A 21,026-nucleotide genomic window follows, 5' to 3' on the forward strand; every position below is an offset into this window, starting at 1 on the left:
AGAAACACACCCAGGATACACATTAAATCCCTTCCTCACCCCCTAGTGTTAACCCCTTCCCTGCCAGTCACATTTATACAGTAATTAGTGCATTTTTATAGCACTGATCACAGTATAAATGTGAATGGTCCCAAATTTGTGTCAAAAGTGTCCGCCGCAATATCACAGTCCCAATAAAAATCGCAGATCGCCGCCATTACTAGTAAAAAAAAAAAAAATTAAAAAAAATCATAATTCTGTCCCCTATTTTGTAGGCGCTATAACTTTGTGCAAACCAGTCGCTTATTGCGATTTTATTTTATTTTTTTACAAAAACACGTAGAAAAATACGTATCGGCCTTAACTGAGAAAAAAAATAGTTAAAAAAAATAAATAAAAAATGGGATATTTATTACAGCAACAAGTAAAAAATATATATATATTTTTTAAATTGTCGATCTTTTTTTGTTTATAGCGCAACAAATAAAAACCGCAGAGGCGATCAAATACCACCAAAAGAAAGCTGTACTTGTGGGGAAAAAAGGACGTCAATTTTGTTTGGGAGCCACGTCGCACGACCGCGCAATTGTCAGTTAAAGCGACGCAGTGCCGGAAGCTGAAATTTCGCCTGGGCACGAAGGGGGTTTATGTGCCCAGTAAGCAAGTGGTTAAATGAAATCCCATGTAGAATAGAGGGACTATGGATGAGGGTCATGTGAGATCTGTCAGTGTACACAGAGGTCATAGCATGCAGAATCCTGGCAGATCACACATCATTCACAGATCAGGAGAAGCACAGCACTGACCCTACAGCAGGCAGCCAGGAAAGCCTTGTGTTCAATGACAGAGCTCCTCTTCACCAGCCCCAGCAGCTTCATAATCCTCATCACCAGTCAGCGTGCTCCACACACAGCAGCCATGACACTCAGGACACGCCCTCCTGACAGCCCCAAGTCATGTGACTGCCGAGTCATGTGACTCCTCTCCTACTCGTCAGCTCTGCAAGCCTGGGATTCTCTGACAAGGGAAGGTCGGCTATTACCATCGTGCTGAGCAAGGCTGACACCTGGTGGAGGCTCAGGTGAACTGCACAATACAGGAAAATGTCATCTACATCTGCAGGTCTCATCTCCAGTACAACCCAACAGGTCATTGCAGCTGAGCCGTCTAATTGCACATGCAGTGACAGCAAAGATCACCTTTTACAGAAAAATAATAATTGCACATATATTTGCAAAAAAAAAGTCAATTATTTATTTTTTGCATATACGAGAAATGCCGCGTAAGTGCAAATATGCGCTGTCGTATCTGTGCGCCGTGCCCATAAACTGAGATACGCCTAAAAATAGGGGGCCAGATTCTCGTACCTGCGGCGCAGCGTAACCTGTTTACATTATACCCCCCGCAAGTTTTCAGTCTAAGTGCCCGATCCACAAAGCACTTACCTGGAAACTTGCGGCGGTGTATCGTAAACACGTCCGGCGCAAGGCGGCCCAATTCAAATGGGGCGGGTACCATTTAAATTAGGCGCGCTCCCGCGCCGGACGTACTGTGCATGCTCCGTTCGCAAGTTTCCCGACGTGCTTTGGGCGAAATTACGACGCGCCGACGTGTTGAGAATCGCGACGTGCGTAACGTACTTACGCCGGGAAAACAAAAAAATTCAAAAGCGACGTGGGAAAGACGGGCATACTTTAACATGGTGGAGTAATTTTCCACCAATTTTCTTTGCGACGGGAATCTAACACTTACGCCGACGTAACGACGGGAAAAACCTTCGTGGATCGCCGTAACTGCTAATTTGCATACCCGACGCTGGTTTACGACGCGAACTCCCCCCAGCGGCGGCCGAAGTATTGCATCCTAGGATCCGACGGTGTAATTCAATTACGCCTGTCGGATCTTAGGGCTAGCAATGCGTAACTGATTCTATGAATCAGCCGCATAGTTAGAACGGCCCTAAAACAGAGATACGACGGCGAATCAGGAGATACGCCGTCGTATCTCTTTTGTGAATCTGGCCCAGGCTTCCTACGACCGAAGTAACTTGCCTACGCCGTCGTATCGTGGGCGCATATTTACGATGGGCGCATTTCCCGCTCCCATTGATTTTCTATGCACATATGCAAATGAGGGAGATACGCCGATTCACGAACGTACTTGCGCCCGGCGCATAATATACGCGGTTTGCGCAAGTCGTACGTCCGGCGTAAAGTTATTCCTCATATATGAGGCGCAACCCATGCAAAGGTATGGACAAGGGAACTCAAGCCGTCGTATTTTACGTTGTTTGCGTTGTACGGGAATATGGCTGGGCGTAGGTTACGTTCACGCCGTAGGCAGTGATCCATCATATCTTAGGCATTCGTTCCGATGTGATTCTAAGCATGCGCACTGGGATGCGTCCACGGGACGACGCATGCGCCGTTCGTTATTCGTATCTTCATGGCGCTCGGCCCATCATTTGCATGGGATCACGCCTCATTTGCATGGCTCACGCCCACTTCCGACGAGTTACGCATAGGAAACCCAGCGCAGATTTGGCAGCACTGGCTTTGTGAATCCAGTGCTTGCCTCTCTGCGCTACGTCGGCGTAGCGTATATGAGATACGCTACGGCGGCATAAATATGCGCCGATGTATGTGAATCCGGGCCAAAGTGTTTGGTGAGCATTGATTCCAAGTATGCGTGTTTGTACACACAATTGGAAAATCCGACAACGGCAAATGTTCGCGGAAAATTTTAAAACCTGCCATCCAACATTTGTCCGTGGAAAATGTGACAATTATTGTCCGATGGAGCGTACAAACGGTCGGATTTTCCACCAACAGCCTGTCATCACACAATTACCGTCGGAAAATCCGATTGTGCGTACGAGGCTGAAGTGTCTACAAGCGATGTGATCACCGCACTCGGGCCCCATCGAGAACTACAAGTCTGTCTGATGCAGTCGTAGGCAGGACTTGTAGGTCATTCATTCATTGGTCTAGCCTAAGGCTGGGTACACACTGATGCGAATTTGATGGGGGTTTCGCCGCATACAATTCGTATGGCAGGACAGTGATGCCATCTCTCAATGGAGCCAGTTCACACATCTCCGGGGCGGCCACAATCCGCTACGGAAAAGGTTCCTGTTAGAGTTGCCACCTCATCCCTTTAAACCCAAACGCATTACACAGATTCTGTGGCTGATTAACCACTTAAGACCCGGACCAAAATGCAGGTAAAGGAGCCGGCCAGTCTTTGCGATTCGGCACTGCGTCACTTTAACTGACAATTGCGCGGTCGTGCGACGTGGCTCCCAAACAAAATTAGTGTCCTTTTTTTCCCCACAAATAGAGCTTTCTTTTGGTGGTATTTGATCACCTCTGCGGTTTTTATTTTTTGCGCTATAAACAAAAATAGAGCGACAATTTTGAACAAAATGCAATTTTTACTTTTTGCTATAATAAATATCCCCCAAAAACATATATATATAAAAAAAAAAAAAATTTTCCTCAGTTTAGGCCGATACGTATTCTTCTACCTATTTTTGGTAAAACATAAATCGCAAGAAGCATTTATCGATTGGTTTGCGCAAAATGTATAGCATTTACAAAATAGGGGATAGTTTTATTGCATTTTCATTAATTTTTATTTATTTTTTACTACTAATGGCGGCGATCAGCGATTTTTTTTTCGTGACTGCGAAATTATGGCGGAAAATTCGGACAATTTTGACACATTTTTGGGACCATTGTAATTTTCACAGCAAAAAATGCATTAAAAATGCATTCTTTATTGTGAAAATGACAATTGCAGTTTTGGAGTTAACCACAAGGGGGCGCTGAAGGGGTTAAGTATGACCTCATTTGTGGGGTCATACTTTTTCATTTATAATCGCCATTTACAACTTAATTTTTTTTTCCTCAATGTAATTTGCACTTTGTCCACTGGAGGGCGCCTAACGTTCGGCTGAACTTTTCTCTGCCTGCTTGTCAGCACGTTCCAACAGGAAGATTGTCTCTCCATGGCTGTCATCTCTGTGCTGCGCTCCTAGCAGCTGCAAACACTGAGGCTGGAGCACGTTTGGACACATACAGGAGAGTGTACAGGAGCCCAGATGCCAGATATTAACTAGGAAGTGACATCAAACGCCATAGTGACGTCCTGGGTAATGTACTCCAATTACAATCAGCATGGTTGTTTTCTATGAATGCAGCTGGAAACAAAATTGCAAAATTTTAACCCTTGAAGCCCTGAAAGATTGTGTGAGTTTTCATGCAGGCACTGGGAACATTTTTTTGCGTTGTGCTGTATACATTTGTTTATCTTTTCTACATAAAGAACTGGTTCTTCCGAACAAACTGAGATCTACTGAATGTTATTCCTCACAAACATTATGTAGAATTAGAATGGTAAACCTTTATGAGCGCAGAATTCCTTTTTGTTGTAACTGTATTTTGGTGGTGCTTCTAGGTACCTGGATTTCTGCAGCACGGATCGTTTACAGCCCATACGAGGGTCTTAAATATTATATTGGACTATAGTGTTAACCCATAGAGCGCCAGTGAATCTTTTTTGTATCAACTGTCTCTGCAGGCAGCACATGCATTATGGGCAGACAGAGCCACCCCTCCTCCACCAAGTATAGTCCAGCCTCAGTACAGACCCCCCTCTCCACTAAGAATAGACCCTCCTTCCTTAATACAGTCCCCCTTCTACACTAACTATAGTTACCCCTTAGTATAGGCCCCCCACTCCACTAGGTATAGACTACAACCTCCCTCAGTACAGACCCCCCTCTCCACCAAGTATAGTTCACCCTCAGTACTGACCCCCCTCTCAGTCCAAACCCCCTCCACCAGTATAAACCCCCTCCCTCAGTACAGACCCCCCACTAAGTACAGACCCCCTCCACTAAGTATAGTCCCCCTCAGTACAGACACCCTCTCTCAATATAGACCACCCCCCTCCCTCAGTATAGAGCCCCCTCCCCTAAGGACCGACCTCAGTCCAGACCCCCCTCCACTAAGTACAGACCCCTCCCTTAGTACACAACCCCTCCACTAAGTAAAGACCCCCCTTCCTCAGTCCATACCCCACTCCACCAGTATATACCCCTCTCCCTCAGTACAGATCCCCTCCACCAGTATAGACCCCCCTCCACTAAGTACAGATCCCCTCCCATAGTACAGACCCCCTTCCTGAGTACAGATTCCCATCTCCACCAACTATAGTCCCCCTCAGTACAGACCACACCCCCTCACTATAGACACCCCTCCCTTAGTGTAGGCCCCCCTCTCCAATAAGTACAGACCCCCTCCCTTAGTACAGTCACCTATTAAGTATAGACCCTGTGATACATTTGCCTATATGTCTCAGTTTACTGCTCCCTGCTAGCCATATGGGTAGAGGTAGAAAGGAATTTCATGTGTGATTCATTCCTCTGACAGGTTATTGACGTGCTAATGTCCCCTCACTATTTCTAAAGGTTAATTGATCTATTGTGTTGTGTGAAGGAGATCTGTGTTTAAGTGGCTTGTGTTAATTATTCTGATTGCTTCATCGTGGTAATTATCTCTCTATATGCGGGGTCGAGCGGTCTGGTTGATGTATTCAGTACAGCTAGTGCTCAGCGTCACTGATGTCATTGTCTAAAGAAAATGTGTTTTCAGACTCGGCTCCATCGTGTCTGCCTACTCATCTGTGTGGAAGCCCCAGTGTGAGGGGGGCGGAGATTTGTCATTGTAACAGTTTTGGAAATGACATATAAGCTGTGTGATATAACATTAAAGTCTGTGTTGTTCAAGCAGTAAGCTTGTCTCATGTGTGGCTTTCTGGGCGATTCCAGGGATATCCCTCCTCGTGGAATATTGGGGTGATTTTCGTTATGGGAAGAAGGGAACGTTGACGGGGATATCATACCGATACCGTCACAATTGGTTGGTAGCAGTGGGATTTTCCCTTCTATTCCCCTTCACACCCGGATTCCAAGCAGACACTGGAAGAACTACTGGAAGTTCGTGGAAGGATTGCTAGCAACAAAACCAAGCAGGTCATCATAGCAGAATCAATGGAGCTAGACCAGGAGGACGGGATTGCAGCAACGCCAGCAGTACAAGAGATGGAGACACCAGTGATTCAGGAGGAGGAATCACCAGCCAACAAGCTAATGAGAGAGAAGCTAGCGTGGTTCGGCCCGAACCCAGCGGCGGATGTGGTGCTGAAAGTGATGGACCTGTTAGTAAACGCAGAACTACAGAAGGATAAACAAATAAGAGACGCAGAGCTACAGTTAAAACTGGCAGCAGTCCAACAAGCAGCCGCACATTCTCCAAACAGTGAGTACAGCACAGCAGACGCAAGGAAGATTCCGTTTAGCGCTTTTAAAGCTTTTGATGAAAAGGACTGTGAGATTGATAACTTCCTGGCGGATTTTGAGCGACAATGTAACCTGCACCGAATAGCTAGAGGAGAGTGGGTTGCAATATTGTCAGGCAAACTGTCAGGCAAAGCTTCTGATGCTTTCCGTACCGTGCCAGATCAGGATATCCATAGCTACGCCCGGGTTAAAGAAGCGCTCCTGGCTCGTTATGCAGTAACCCCAGAGTCCCACCGACAGAAGTTCAGGGACTCACGCAAAACCACGAAAGACTCTTATGCGGAATGGGCATGCCAGTTGTCCCGGTCGGCCTCTAACTGGGCTAACAGCAGCCAGGCCACCACCGCAGAGGACATTTTGCAACTAATGCTCCTGGAGCAATTTTACAATCACATCCAGACGGACGTCAAAGACTGGGTGAGAGATCGCAGGCCCATGACTCTACCAGAGGCCGCTAAGTTGGCGGATGAATATGCAGATACTCGCAAGACGAACCAGGTCACACCACAGGAACAACCTCCACCACAAACGGTGCCCTCACACCCACCAACCGCTAGATACCAACCTCCTAACAGACCGGTGACATCTAGCCCTCGCTATCCACGCCAGGAGGGCAACGAACAACGCTGCTTCCGGTGCAAACAGCTGGGTCACTTCAAGCAGAATTGCCCCATGAATGACAACACCAGGTCAAATTGGTCTCAACCTGGGTACCGCCCACCAGCAGCAGCCCATTGTGTAGACTCGGCTTGGGATCCCCAGGAGCTGGGTCAGGAAGAACCATTGGGCACCCCTTACGAAGCCCTCATGGTACAATCTGTTATTACGGACAACAGGGAACACCATTGTCAGCTGGTCATGGGCTCCAGCCCTGAGCCGGAGGGGCCCTGGAGGGAGCTGGGCAGAAAGAGGCACCGCCGGCCACCCTTCAAGAAGAAGAGGTCCTGGAAGCCATATAACAAGCTGACCTGGGAGGAGAAGAAGCGACTGGAGGAGAGGGAGTCGCAGCGGGCGTCCCAGATGCGTGCCGAGATGTTCGCCAAGGGCCCACCGGTGGCCCCTTACACCACCACCCAGTTCCTGATGATGAAGGACCACGTGGAGAGCCTGCAGGACATGAGCAAGCAGGAGCTGATCCGTGAGTACATAGAGCTGGAGGAATGCATAAGCCGCATGGAGGAGGAGAACAACCACCGGAGGTCACAGCAGGCTGACCCCCCTAGGCTCCATGAACTGGAGATGGAGAAGCTCCAAGAGGAGAACCGGCGGCTGCGGAGGGAGCAGGGGGTGGCTGACCTTATGGGGCTCTGATTCCCCTCCCCCCCCCCCGGACTCTGAGCACCAGTGCTACAGCATTTCAACAAATATAACTTTTTCTTTTTATGAATCTCCTGTGATTGTCACTTCAGAGCCATAACCTGCCCCCTCCCATAGCGGGACACCTAGACAGCGGCGCACAGACCCATTCGCTGTCTTCACACTGACTTCTGGTGACTTTGCAGATCGCACAAAGACTTGGGGACTGACCGGCGTGTGATCTGACGACCCGGTGACATACCTGAGTCTGAAGCAGTTGCCAAGGGAGGTCAGTCATGCCAAACGGAGTTAACCTCGGACTAAAAGCTCTGAACCTGTCAACCCTACTGGACCAGGGAAGGTCCAACCGGGTTTGCCGGAGCAGGGAGCAAAAGGGGGGCCATTGTGATACATTTGCCTATATGTCTCAGTTTACTGCTCCCTGCTAGCCATATGGGTAGAGGTAGAAAGGAATTTCATGTGTGATTCATTCCTCTGACAGGTTATTGACGTGCTAATGTCCCCTCACTATTTCTAAAGGTTAATTGATCTATTGTGTTGTGTGAAGGAGATCTGTGTTTAAGTGGCTTGTGTTAATTATTCTGATTGCTTCATCGTGGTAATTATCTCTCTATATGCGGGGTCGAGCGGTCTGGTTGATGTATTCAGTACAGCTAGTGCTCAGCGTCACTGATGTCATTGTCTAAAGAAAATGTGTTTTCAGACTCGGCTCCATCGTGTCTGCCTACTCATCTGTGTGGAAGCCCCAGTGTGAGGGGGGCGGAGATTTGTCATTGTAACAGTTTTGGAAATGACATATAAGCTGTGTGATATAACATTAATGTGTTGTTCAAGCAGTAAGCTTGTCTCATGTGTGGCTTTCTGGGCGATTCCAGGGATATCCCTCCTCGTGGAATATTGGGGTGATTTTCGTTATGGGAAGAAGGGAACGTTGACGGGGATATCATACCGATACCGTCACAGACCCCCTTCCCCAGTCCTGACCCCCCTTACACTAAGTACAAGGCCGCCCTTACACTAAGTACAGACACCCTCCCCAAGCTCAGAACCCCTATACCAAGAACAAACCCCCCTTACACCAAGTATAGAGACCCCTCCATCACTCCACACTCTGTGCCCCTCCTCCATCTACGACAGTACAGTACAAACAAATTTTAGCTCAGCATACACAGCAGTGTCCCTCCATTGGTTTGTGTACACCTCACACCTCACTTCAGGCTCAGGCTTGGGCCGGCAGTGGACATCCCATAGTAAGCTGTGTCAGTGTCACCCTTTCCTCCCTCCTACCTGTTGCAGCACTCGCTTGCAGCTGGAAAGGGGACTCAGACGAGGATCGCGTGCAGCCGCGCCGCCCGGGTGGAGATCGTGACATCATCATGTCTGAGATGTCACTGGCTCAGCAGGGAAGTAGGGAGGAGGAAGAAGGACACACGATAGGCACGGTTGCGGAGCTGGACGTGTTATTCCAGCGGGGTCAGCGAAAAAAAAAAAAAACCCTAGGGAGAGTCAGGATGGCATCACCCGGGCCGCACCCCCCGCACCTGTCTAGCAATGCAATTGTCCGCTGGCCGGGACTTGAGCCAGCACAGGGAGCGGTGCAGAGGGGGTATTCTTCCGCACCCGAAATAGACAAAATAGTCCCTTCCCTGCAGCCATCTGATGATACAAAAAACGATCACAAACAAACAGAAAATCTGAAGGGGGGGGGGTTGGGGGGGGTGTCGGTGGTATGTCAGTATCAAACGGATGTGGTGGTTGGGCATTTGATCGAAGTTAAGGGACACGGTTGCAGGATTTTTTTTACTACATTAACTTATTGATCTGATCAGGTTGCCGGGCCCCCCTGCTGGCCGGACCCGGTACAACAGGGCCAGCTGTACTGGCCTATCAGCGGCCCTGGGGGTGTGGCTGTAGGTGTGACGTCATTGATTGGGTTTCCCTATATCAGGGAACACACGATCGATGACACTGCCACAGTGAAGAACAAGGGAAGCTGTGTTTACACACAGCTCTCCCCGTTCTTCAGCTCCGGCGACCGATCGCGGGACTCCAGCGGCGATCGGGTCCGCGGGTCCCACGGCCACGGAGCTTTGGACCGGGTTGTGTGCGACCCCACGGCTGGGCTTAAAGAGCCACGTACAGGTACGTGGATGTGCCCAGCCGTGCCATTCTGCCGACGTATATCGGCGTGAAGGGGTCCTTAAGTGGTTAAAGCCTCGTTCATACCGATGCGATATGTCATGAGATTTGACAATTCCAAATCACGTGACATGTTGCACCCCATTGCTGACAATAGAACCATTCAAATTGCCTTGACTCATGTCACAGCGACTTTGAAAAAGGTTCCTGCACTACCGTTTTCCCCCCCAATTTCACTGCAACTTGCATAGATTTCCGTTAATCGAAGTCGCAATGAAAGGTGCAAATCACACTGATCTGTGGCTTTCTGGTGTGAACAAAGGCCAAGAGCTCGTTCACATGGGGCATGTGTGGGCTGTGTTTACCCACACAGGGATGACTCCCCATGAGGGTAGTCCTATTTAAGTAAATTGGGACGCAGAGGCTGCATAGACACAGCATCCACACGGGTGAATGGCTCCAAACGCACAGCCATCACATGGGGCAAGGATGCAAATGCCCCGTGTTTACAAGGCCTAAATGAGAATGTAACTTGGTGCAAAAAGTTAAGCCCCTTTTACACGGGGCAGACTCAGTTTTGATTAGCAGATGGATCAGAGCAAAGCGGGCGGATATCAGGTCTGTGTCCACGCAGTTTCTGCAGAGCAGACACAGACAGACCCCACTCTGCTCTTTGGGCGGCCGGTTGTAAATTAACACCGCTTGCATTAAAGCCTCATACACACGATCCAACTTTATGGTCATAATTGTCTGATGGGACGTGTTGAGTCAGATAATCCGACCGTGTGTATGCTCCATCAGACAATTGTTGGCTGAATTAACAACAACAAAAAGTTGGCTGTTCATGCTCACCAACTGTTGGGCAGTAAATCTGGGTATGCACATTTGCGAGTTGCAAGACTACAGAGTGTAGATGTGAACTGGAGAAGACTGCTTTTGCAGCTTTCTCCAGGTTTTGGTATTTTGACATGGGGCTCTGTAGTTTGGAGATTCCACAGTGTCTGGGGTGGGACGGGATCTCTCCATCCCTGTATCCAGATTGTGTGGATGATCAGCAGGGTGTGTGCTCAGGTGAGCACAGCCCTTTATAATGAGAGTGTGGGAAGACCTCATGGCTCCCAATTGGAGACAGCTCCACACTAATGGCCCGTACACACAATCCGAATATCGTACGACTTTTTCCGCTTAATAGTCGCAAATGAAATGGGTTATTAAAGTCACGAAAATTCTCGTACGACAGAAAAAAAAAAAAAAAAAAATCGGAAGTGATGTCATGTATTGCAATGTATTTGTATTATATTTTCGGACGACAACTATACTGACTAAACGAAAATCGTACGATCTGACATCGTATGAGGAAAATTTTCGTGCATGTCCGATCTAATAATATCGGATGAACTGTCGTGATCGGCTCTCGAAAGTAGTGTACACACGATCCGAAAATCGTACGATTCTTCCTCGGACGATCGTTTTCGTCCGATATTCGGATCGTGTGTATGGGCCATAAGAGACAGGAGGTCTCCAGAAGTCAGAGAGGCTGTAGGAGACAGCCAGAATGTTGGTGACTGCAAGAGACAGAGCTGTAGACGCTAAAGGGAAGCCGTCTACTTTGAGGAGTCCGCTGGTCTGGGTGACCAGGATAAAGTGCAGAAGTACTGCTACAGAGAGCCAGATGGGCTACCATTTTCGGTTCTGTGTATTTGATGGAGAAGAACCCCTTGATTGGACTTTTATTTTGTTTCCTTTTAATAAAAATGGGCTACCATGCCCTTAAATATAGTTCCTGACTGTCTTGAATCACTTGAAAAACGCATCTATCACGAGAGCTTGCAACCCCCATCTTACAATATATATTATATATATATATATATATATATATATATATATATATACACACACACACACACACACACACACACACACATATATATATATATACACATACACACATACATATATATACACACACACACACACACAGTATATGTGCATCCGGAAAGTATTCACAGTGCTTTACTTTTTCCACATTGTTATGTTACAGCCTTTTTCCAAATGGATTAAATTAATTAATTTTCCTAAAAAATTCTACAAATACCACCCCATAATGACAACGCGAAAGAAGTTTGTTTGAAATCTTTGCAAATTTATAAAAAAAAAAAAAAATCACAGGACAAGTATTCACAGCCTTTGCTATGACATTCAAAATTGAGCTCAGGTACATCCTGTTTCCACTGGTCATCCTTGAGGCTGGGTTCACACTTGTCCGACAAACGCTCCGACATTGGTAGTATCAAATATCAAAGTAGTATCCTGTTCATGAAAGTTGGATGGATGTAGGACCAATGTAGGGCCAATGTAGGACCAATGTCGCAGAGCAAAGTAGGATGAAAGTCGTTTAGTATAGTGTGAACCCGGCCTGGGTTCACACTATACTACACGTAGTACGACTTTCATCCTACTTTGCTCTGCGACATTGGTCCTACATTGGCCCTACATTGGTCCTACATCCATCCAACTTTCATGAACAGGATACTACTTTGATCCGACTTTGTGATAGTCTGACTTGTTCTTTGACCAATCAAAACAATACCAGAGTGAGATAAAGTCCTTTTACTGCTGCTGTAATCACAATGTCGGATGTCAAAAGTCGGATGGTAAGGACAAGGATCCTACTTTAATCCGACTTCAATAATATTCAATGGGCTGAAGTAGGATCAAAGTCGGGCCAAAGTAGTACAGGGAGCATTTTCAAAGTCAGACCGACTTGTGTTGGACCAGTTAAGACAGCTCTCATAGGGAAACATTGATTTTCACACGTCATGCGACATAAGCTTCCAATGTCGGAGCGTTTGTCGGACCAGTGTGAACCCAGCCTTAGATGTTTCTACAACTTGGAGTCCACCTGTGGTAAATTCAGTTGATTGAGCATGATTTGGACAAGCACACACCTGTCTATATAAGGTCCCACAGTGCATGTCAGAGCACAAACCAAGCCATGAAGTCCCGGAAATTGTCTGTAGACCTCCGAGACAGGATTGTACTGAGGGACAGATCTGGGGAAGGGTACCGAAACATTTCTGCAGCATTGAAGGTCCCATTGAGCACAGTGGCCTCCATTATCTGTAAATGGAAGAAGTTTGGAACCACCGGGACTCTTCCTAGAGTGGGCCACCCGGCCAAACTGAACGATTGGGAGAGAAGGGCCTTAGTCAGGGAAGTGACCAAGAACCCGATGGTCACTCTGGACAGGGCTTCAGCATTTCTCTGGAGAGAGTAGAGCCTTCCTGAAGAACAACCATCTCTGTAGCACTCCACCAATCAGGCCTGTATTGTAGAGTGGCCAGACGGAAGCCACTCCTCAGTAGAAGGCACATGGCAGCCCACCTGGAGTTTGCTGGATGGTTTGATGGACTCTCATACCATGAGAAACAACTTTTTCTGGTTTGATGAAACAAAGATTGAACTTTTTGGCCTGAATGGCAAGTGTCATGTCTGGAGAAAACCAGGCACCGCTCATTATCTGGTCAATACAATCCCTACAATGAAGCATGGTGGTAGCAGCATCATGCTGTGGAGATTTTTTTCAACGGCAGGAACTGTGAGACTAGTTAGGATCGAGGGAAAGATGAATGCAGCAATGTACAGAGACATCCTTGACGAAAATCTGCTAAAGAGCACTCTGGACCTTAGACTGGGGCGAAGGTTCACCTTCCAACAGGACAAGGACCCCAAGCACACAGCCAAGATAACAAAGAAGTGGCTACGGGACAGATCTGTGAATGTCCTTGAGTGGCCCAGCCAGCCAGAGCCCAGACTTGATCCCGATTGAACATCTCTGGAGAGATCTGAAATTGGCTTTGCACCGATGCTCCCCATCCCACTTGATGGAGCTTGAGAGGTTCTGCAAAAGAGCAAAGAAGAATGTGATCGTTTTCATTTTTTATTTTTAATAAATTTGCAAAGACTTCAAACTTCTTTCACGTCATCATTATGGGGAGTGGTTTGTAGAATTTTGAGTAAAATAATGATTTTTTTTTATCAATTTTTGAATAAGGCTGTAACACAAATGTGGAAAAAAAGTGAAGAGCCGTGAATACTTTCCAGATGCACTGTGTATATATATATATATATATATATATATATATATATATATATATATATATATATATATATATATATTATACACACACACACACACACACACACACAGTATAGAAACAACCACCCTACCCCCGCACCAGATTTTTTTCATTTCCTTTGACAGGAGCTATGACCAGAGGTGTATTTAGGTTTTGTGCTGCCCTAGGTCTGACTAAACTTGCGCACCCCCTAATTTAAATATGACCCACCCCTTCCTAAGCCACACCCCTTCTTTAAGACCCACCCTGTCATCTTCATTGGAGGAGGACAGAGGGATGCTGTGGGTGAAGGACAGAGGGACGCCCTGGGAGAAGGACAGAGGGACGCCGTGGGTGACGGACAGAGGGACGCCGTGGGAAGGGGACAGAGGGACGCCGTGGGAAGGGGACAGAGGGACGCCGTGGGAAGGGGACAGAGGGACGCCGTGGGAAGGGGACAGAGGGACTTCAATGTCCCCAGCAACAAAAAGGTGTCTAGAACGCCTCTCCAGCCCTTCATGCTGGCTTCCATTTTGGAGGATCTTCCATGACATTCGCAAGAAGCATTTTTGCAGATCTAGAGCTGGATTGCCCAGCCACCAGGTCAAGCATTGCCTGGTGTTTAGGTCATGTAAATCAGTTTGTCTAGAAACTATGGATTTATCCCACAGTAAAAAGAATTTTGAGTTGTAGGAGTCTGGACTGGAACTGAGCAAAATGTAGGCTACCCTCAAGCTCAAATGTCATACAGAGTCGGACGACTCCTGAACTGTAGTCACTAGCTAGATGGATGCAGCACTTACATTACTCAATGTTTTAACCCTTTCTGTGGAGATCAACAGAAGGAGGGTAACAAAACTGCCCAATGGTTCTAATATAGTAGCTCCGAATGCTACTCATAGACAAGTCTTTAGAAATTGGGTCACATCAGAAGCTGAGCCATGGCTCTAGACCTGAAGAGTGCTCTGTGGCTAACCAACATACTACACAAGCTCTGGAAAGCGGTACAAGCAGAGACCAGTGCCTGAAGGTCAGATGGCAAGCATGACCACTATCATCCAGTCTAGCAGGGTCCATGTACAGCCTCTGAAGCTATTGCAGGGGGTATGCTGATCCAGATAATTACATATGTAGACTGGATCACGTAGCGTGTGGATGAACTCTTGACTGAAGAAAAATATAAATCTTGAATTAGAAAAAAAATGGCTATAAAATATAATTAAACTTCACACAGTGGAGAGAAAAAAAAAACTCCTCATCCATCCTTCTAGGACACTATCAAAAACCAGAGGCATGCTTGGAGTGGGAGGGGTTTTATGCCATTCTGGTCCCTTTGGTTTTTGCCAGTGTCAAAATCCTTCTACAAGTAGCAGTGTATTCCAAAGGTCTCTGAATCCTGTGTCCCTTAATGAACGAGAAAGAAATGCCACTATACCTGACCATTATAAATCATCAAGGACATCATTAAACTCTAAAACAAAAATAGGAACCCCATTAGTACGAAGACTTTTTCTAACCATGGAAAACAAGTTTTTCCAGTCCTGGGTTAAGCCTAATGCCCCGTACACACCATCACTTTATGTGATGAAAAAAAACGACATTTTCTGTGAAGTAAAAAATGACGTTTTTGAAACTTCAATTTTCAAAGACGAAGTTGCCTACACACCATCGTTTTTCTCACAATGTTCTAGCAAAGCGAGGTTACGTTCCACCACGTTTTTCCATTGAAGCTCGCTTCATAAGTAGCTTCTGGGCATGTGCGGATGAAAAAACGTCGTTTTAAATGACGTTTTTGCTACACACGGTCAATTTCTGTGAAGTAAAAGTTGACGTTTTGAAAAACGACACATAAAATTGAAGCATGCTTCAATTTTTTTTGGTCGTTTTTTAGAAGACATAAAACGACGTTTTCCCCCACACACGGTCAATTAAAGTGACGTTTTTAAAAACGTAATTTTTTTTCATCACATAAAGTGATGGTGTGTACGCGGCATAACGGTTAACTCTCACAGTGCAACTCTATCAGTCACACTGAGATTTTACTTTAGCGGTTGTTAATCAGGGTAGAAAACAGAGTGCTGTGAAATAAGAACGGGAAATCTACAAATATGTAGATGTGAACATTATGGAAATATAGCATTTAAAAGTTTCATATAATCAAAAATTACTTTCATAGAGACTGACTAAAAATGGAAAAAGTTGTAAAAGGCACACGGATAGAGAATGCAAAAAATTAAGGGTTTTGTTATTATAGAAAATTATAAAAACAATTATACATATACAAAATATCTGCATCAGTGTTGTTAAATGGCCCACATATGGGTTATCGTAGCATTTCCAACAATACACGGTTATATTTGAAAGACCCAATGAATACAGTAATAGAAATAAAAAAAATAAAAAAAACAATTTTAACAGAATGACTTTCGTCCGGGAGTGACACATTTCCGGCCGAGACACTCATAAAATACGGAGCTTACTGCTCCACAATGACAGACTAATATTGGGGATCCAGGAGGTTCGCTGAGGTAAATACTTTAACCCAGGGTTTGACAAACCCGCCAAGCTCGCGCGCAGAAGCGAACGCATACGTGAGTAGAGCCTGCATATGTAAACGGTATACAAACCACACATGTGAGATATCGCCGCGATTGGTAGAGCGAGAGCAATAATTCTAGCCATAGACCTCCACTGTAACTCAAAACATGCAACCTGTAGAATTTTTTAAACTTCGCCTATGGAGATTTTAAAAGGGTAAAAGTTTGTTGCCATTCCACGAGCGGACGCAATTTTGAAACGCTACATGTTGGGTATCAATTTACTCGGCGTAAAATTATCTTTCACAAAAAAACAAAACAAATTGGGCTAACTTTACTGTCTTATTTTTTTTTTTAAATTTAAAAAAGTGTTTTTTTCCCCCCCAAAAAAGTGCGCTTGTAAGACCGCTGCGCAAATACGATGTGACAGAAAGTATTGCAACGACCAACATTTTATTCTCTAGGGTGTTAGAATAAAAAATATATATAATGTTTGGGGGTTCTAATTAGAGGGAAGGAGATGGCAGTGAAATAACTCATTAGAACTGCTACTTGTAATGTAATGTAACTTGTAATGCCAACGACCACCACAAGATGGCCACTCCTAGATTCCTTCTGCAGGCCTCAGCTTCCTTCTGTGAAGGCCGCAAAGCCGCTGCCTCAATTAACGGCCTGCCTGCGCCGGACGGTAATTGAGGCCACGGCTTTACGGCCTTCTGTACACCTCAGCTTCCTTCTGTGAAGGCTGCGGCCTCAATTACCAGCCGGCCCACGCCGGCCGGAAATTGAGGCCGTGGCCTTGCGGCCTTCTGCAGGCCTCAGCTTCCTTCTGTGAAGGCCGCAAAGCCGCGGCCTCAATTACCGTGATCGCACCCCGTGCCGGTAATTAAGGCCGCGGCTTTGTGGCCTTCTGCAGCCCCAAGCTTCCCCAGGTCACAATTTCTTGTCGCAATTGCGACCTGGCGCCCGGATTTTGTCGAGGCCTGCTTTAACCTGCATTTAAGAAAAGGCACATCCTTGTTCAGCTACTCCTATACAGCTACAATACTGTCCTTTTTTTATCTCTAGGTCTGGTTACAGTCTTGGGGACAGATTAATTCTGCCTATAAAAACGCACACTGGTCTACATTACCAGTCTGTGTACATATATCCTGGTGTGTTGGCTGAACCCCCTTTGGATTTCCCCCTTACCAGCAAAAAAAGTCTAAATATTTTACCATTGTGACTACATATCACAGTGAGCAATCTCTTCACATGAGAATTTTGAAAAAAATGCTTGTGCTACACCTGTTATGCTAGCTTCTCACATGTACCGTGCCATGACATGGACATGTGACTTGTTGCAATATCTACGTCCATCTATCTTTATAGGAACATATGTTTCTATTGTTTTATTAACAGATCACACATTCTTGACTGGCAGTTTGCTTTAATACACCGTCAGTGTCTCGCCGCATAGGCCATTTGCTAGTTTGTGAGTATCTTTTGTTCCTTTGATCCATCTGGCAACCAATCTATAGCCAAGCTTATATTTAATATATACCTATGCATCATGATATATTTGGGTGTCTCAACTGAGGGGCTTTGTTTTTCTGCTCTTTGGGGTCTGGATGGGGTATTTGCAGCTATTGGAACAAATTTTAGCATTAATTGATTTATGTTTTGTTTTATTTTTATGCTTATTCTTACCCTATGTATTAAACTGTTTATTTATCTATATACATTTTAATTGATTAAAGCTCCTGAAGAAGGGTATACATACGCTTAGAACAATTTCTTTCTGGATCTGGACCCACAATATGTTTTATCTATTCCACATTTACATTTTAATTTCTGTTAATTAGTTTTGACACCTATTACTAAATTCATTGGGTCTTTCAAATGTAACCGTGTATTGTTGGAAATGCTACGATAACCCATATGTGGGCCATTTACCAACATTATATATATATATATATATATATATATATATATATATATATATATATATATATATATATATATATATATATATATATTATATATATATATTTGATTTTTATAATTGTCTATAATAAAAAATACCTTAATTTTTTACATTATCTATCCATGTGCTTTCAAGTCCAACTTTAAGTTTTTAGTCAGTCTCTATACATTATTGGGACGTTGGCACACTGTTACTGCCGTGTCCAGTGTCACTCTGAGGACACATAAAATCAAAACTTCCCTTCAAGAATTTACCTTCAGGCAAACATTTTGACAATGTGTTAAAAAAAAAAAAAAAAAACACATAGGGGCAGATCCACATAGATCTGCACCCGCGCAGCGTATCAGAGATACGCTACACCGCCGTACCTTACCTGGCGTTCTTTCAAATCCTCAAAGATTCTGCGCCGTAAGTTACGGCGGCGTAGTGTATTTCTGGCGGCGGAATTCAAATCGGCGATTAGGGGGCGTGTTTTATTTAAATGAAGCGTGTCCCCGCGCCGAATGAACTGCGCATGCTTCGTTTCGAAATTTCCCGCCGTGCATTGCACGAAATGACTTTGCAAGGACGTCATTTTTTAAACTTAGACGTGACTTACGTCCATCCCGATTCACGGACAACTTACGCTAAAAAAATAAAAAATTCAAATTTCGACGCGGGAACGATGGCCATACTTAACATGGCAAATCTAACTATACGCCGCAAAAAAGCAGATTTAACTACACCCCGGAAAAAGCCGACTAGAGACGTAAGAGAATGCGACGGCCGCGCGTACGTTCGTGGATCGTCGGAAATAGCCAATTTGCATACCCGACGCGGAAAACGACGCGAACTCCACCCAGCGGACGCCGAAGTATTGCATCTACGTTCCGAAGGCGTACGAAGCCGTACGTCTGTCGGATCAAACCCAGATGCCGTTGTATCTTGGTTTGAGGATTCAAACTAAAGATACTAAGTGGGAAATTTGAAAGTACGCCGGCGTATCAGTAGATACGCCGGAGTACTCTCACTGTGGATCTGGCCCATAATGACTAAGTATGTGTTAATGGAAAAGACACTATAGTATCCTTTACGTTGTGCTTCCTTTTAAAAAAAAAAATCTAAATTCCTCAGCCATATGAAAAGTTTTATTTCATGCTCATGTATGCTGAAGCTACATGATTTTTTTTTTTTTTTTTTACTAAAACCACACAAAAAGAAAAAAGGAAAAAAAAAAAAAAAAAACAGCTCAATGGCACAGTATTAAAATAGTCACAATCCTGCACTTGATCTTTTTTTTTTCCTATGTGCACTCCTGCTTGCAAAAAAAATAAAAACCTTTATTTTCTTTTACACGAGAATGAGCCAAATGGCAGCAATATGACACTGAATGGAGGCACTGCACTAGTACTTGCCCACAAGCACAAATTTAACAATAAGAATTTCCAATAGAGCTTGCAGATTCCCGATTCACCCATCAGAGTGATTTATGGCGGATAATGTATTTTTTTTTTTTTTTAATTCACAGAAAATAAAAATACAACTATTAAAAGTGCATACTTTGAATCTGAAATATTGATCTCACTAAAAATTGCAATTGGCAGATAATCAATACCTAAATTCCATTACTGTATACAAATGGCACATGCTAATAGTGGTGCATAAATCTGGCCATGTTGCAAAGTCTGTATAGGTTGCCTGGCAGAATACAGGCAATACCTTTACAGCAAGCCAGCACACCAAAAACTAACACAAGTTTCAGTGCTGCAATTTAAGACATAGTTATATATTTAAAGCTGAATTCCTGGCACAAAAAAATGTAATCTAAATCGCAGTGACAAGGCCTGTGGAGACAGATAAGCTATGGGAAGAACCCAGCATACCCACCCGATACCGGCTGCATGCAGAAAACCAACTAGGTGGGGGTGTCTACAAGAACAGTCTCCAAGCACAAAGAGGCAGTGACTGGTCTTAAGAGACAGGAAACTGCTGCAAAGGCAAATTTTTCATGTTGGATTCCTGCACAGATCTAGAAGACCTACACAAAACACACCAAGATTCAAGAATAGACACTGTAACGGAACGTCCCACACTCCGCTTGAGTGCTTCCGTCATATACCACTTCCTATCAGTCTGGATATAGATATCAGATATTCCAGCTGCTCTCAAGCACACAAGACGAGACTTTTTGTCTGCTGAACATGGGGTGTTTCATAGAACCAAGAATACAGCCTTATATACACAGTTTAAAGAGGAGGTAACCAGAAAATAAATTAACATGAGCCAATTAACTAATCATTTACCCAGACTAGGCGACTCAGATAGGACCTTTCAAGGTAGATGTCACATCTCTTCGCTCACCTGCTATACAATACACATTATCATAGGTGTAAACACAGGACATCTTCACACAATAGCAGGGTCAATTATCACAGAGAACAGACAGATGGCTGGAGGGGGATGGCATTAGCATCTCCTTACACTATGTCCCAACAGTATGAATCAGTCACTTTAATATGGCATATGCAGGGTCCCCAGGCATACAGCTCACAAAGAGCACCGTTCCCCCAAATGCCAGAGCCCATGATCGCAAGGCAAGAGGCTAGCATTCAGTCCCCTCAAAAAGC

The 21,026-nt window shown here is 45.0% G+C and overlaps 1 protein-coding gene across 1 annotated transcript in view; it reads right to left on the minus strand.

Annotated features, from left to right (window-relative positions):
- TARS2 (threonyl-tRNA synthetase 2, mitochondrial) overlaps nucleotides 1–933 on the minus strand; it is a 110,658-nt gene extending 109,725 nt beyond the window's left edge. The window contains exon 1 of the mRNA XM_040333660.1: nucleotides 786–933. Coding sequence (XP_040189594.1) covers nucleotides 786–866 — 81 coding nt within the window. The 5' untranslated portion in view covers nucleotides 867–933. The remainder of the gene's footprint in view (nucleotides 1–785) is intronic.
- Between the last annotated feature and the right edge of the window lie 20,093 nt (nucleotides 934–21,026).

The sequence above is a fragment of the Rana temporaria genome, chromosome 13, assembly GCF_905171775.1.
Source record: "Rana temporaria chromosome 13, aRanTem1.1, whole genome shotgun sequence".
NCBI lineage: Eukaryota > Metazoa > Chordata > Amphibia > Anura > Ranidae > Rana > Rana temporaria.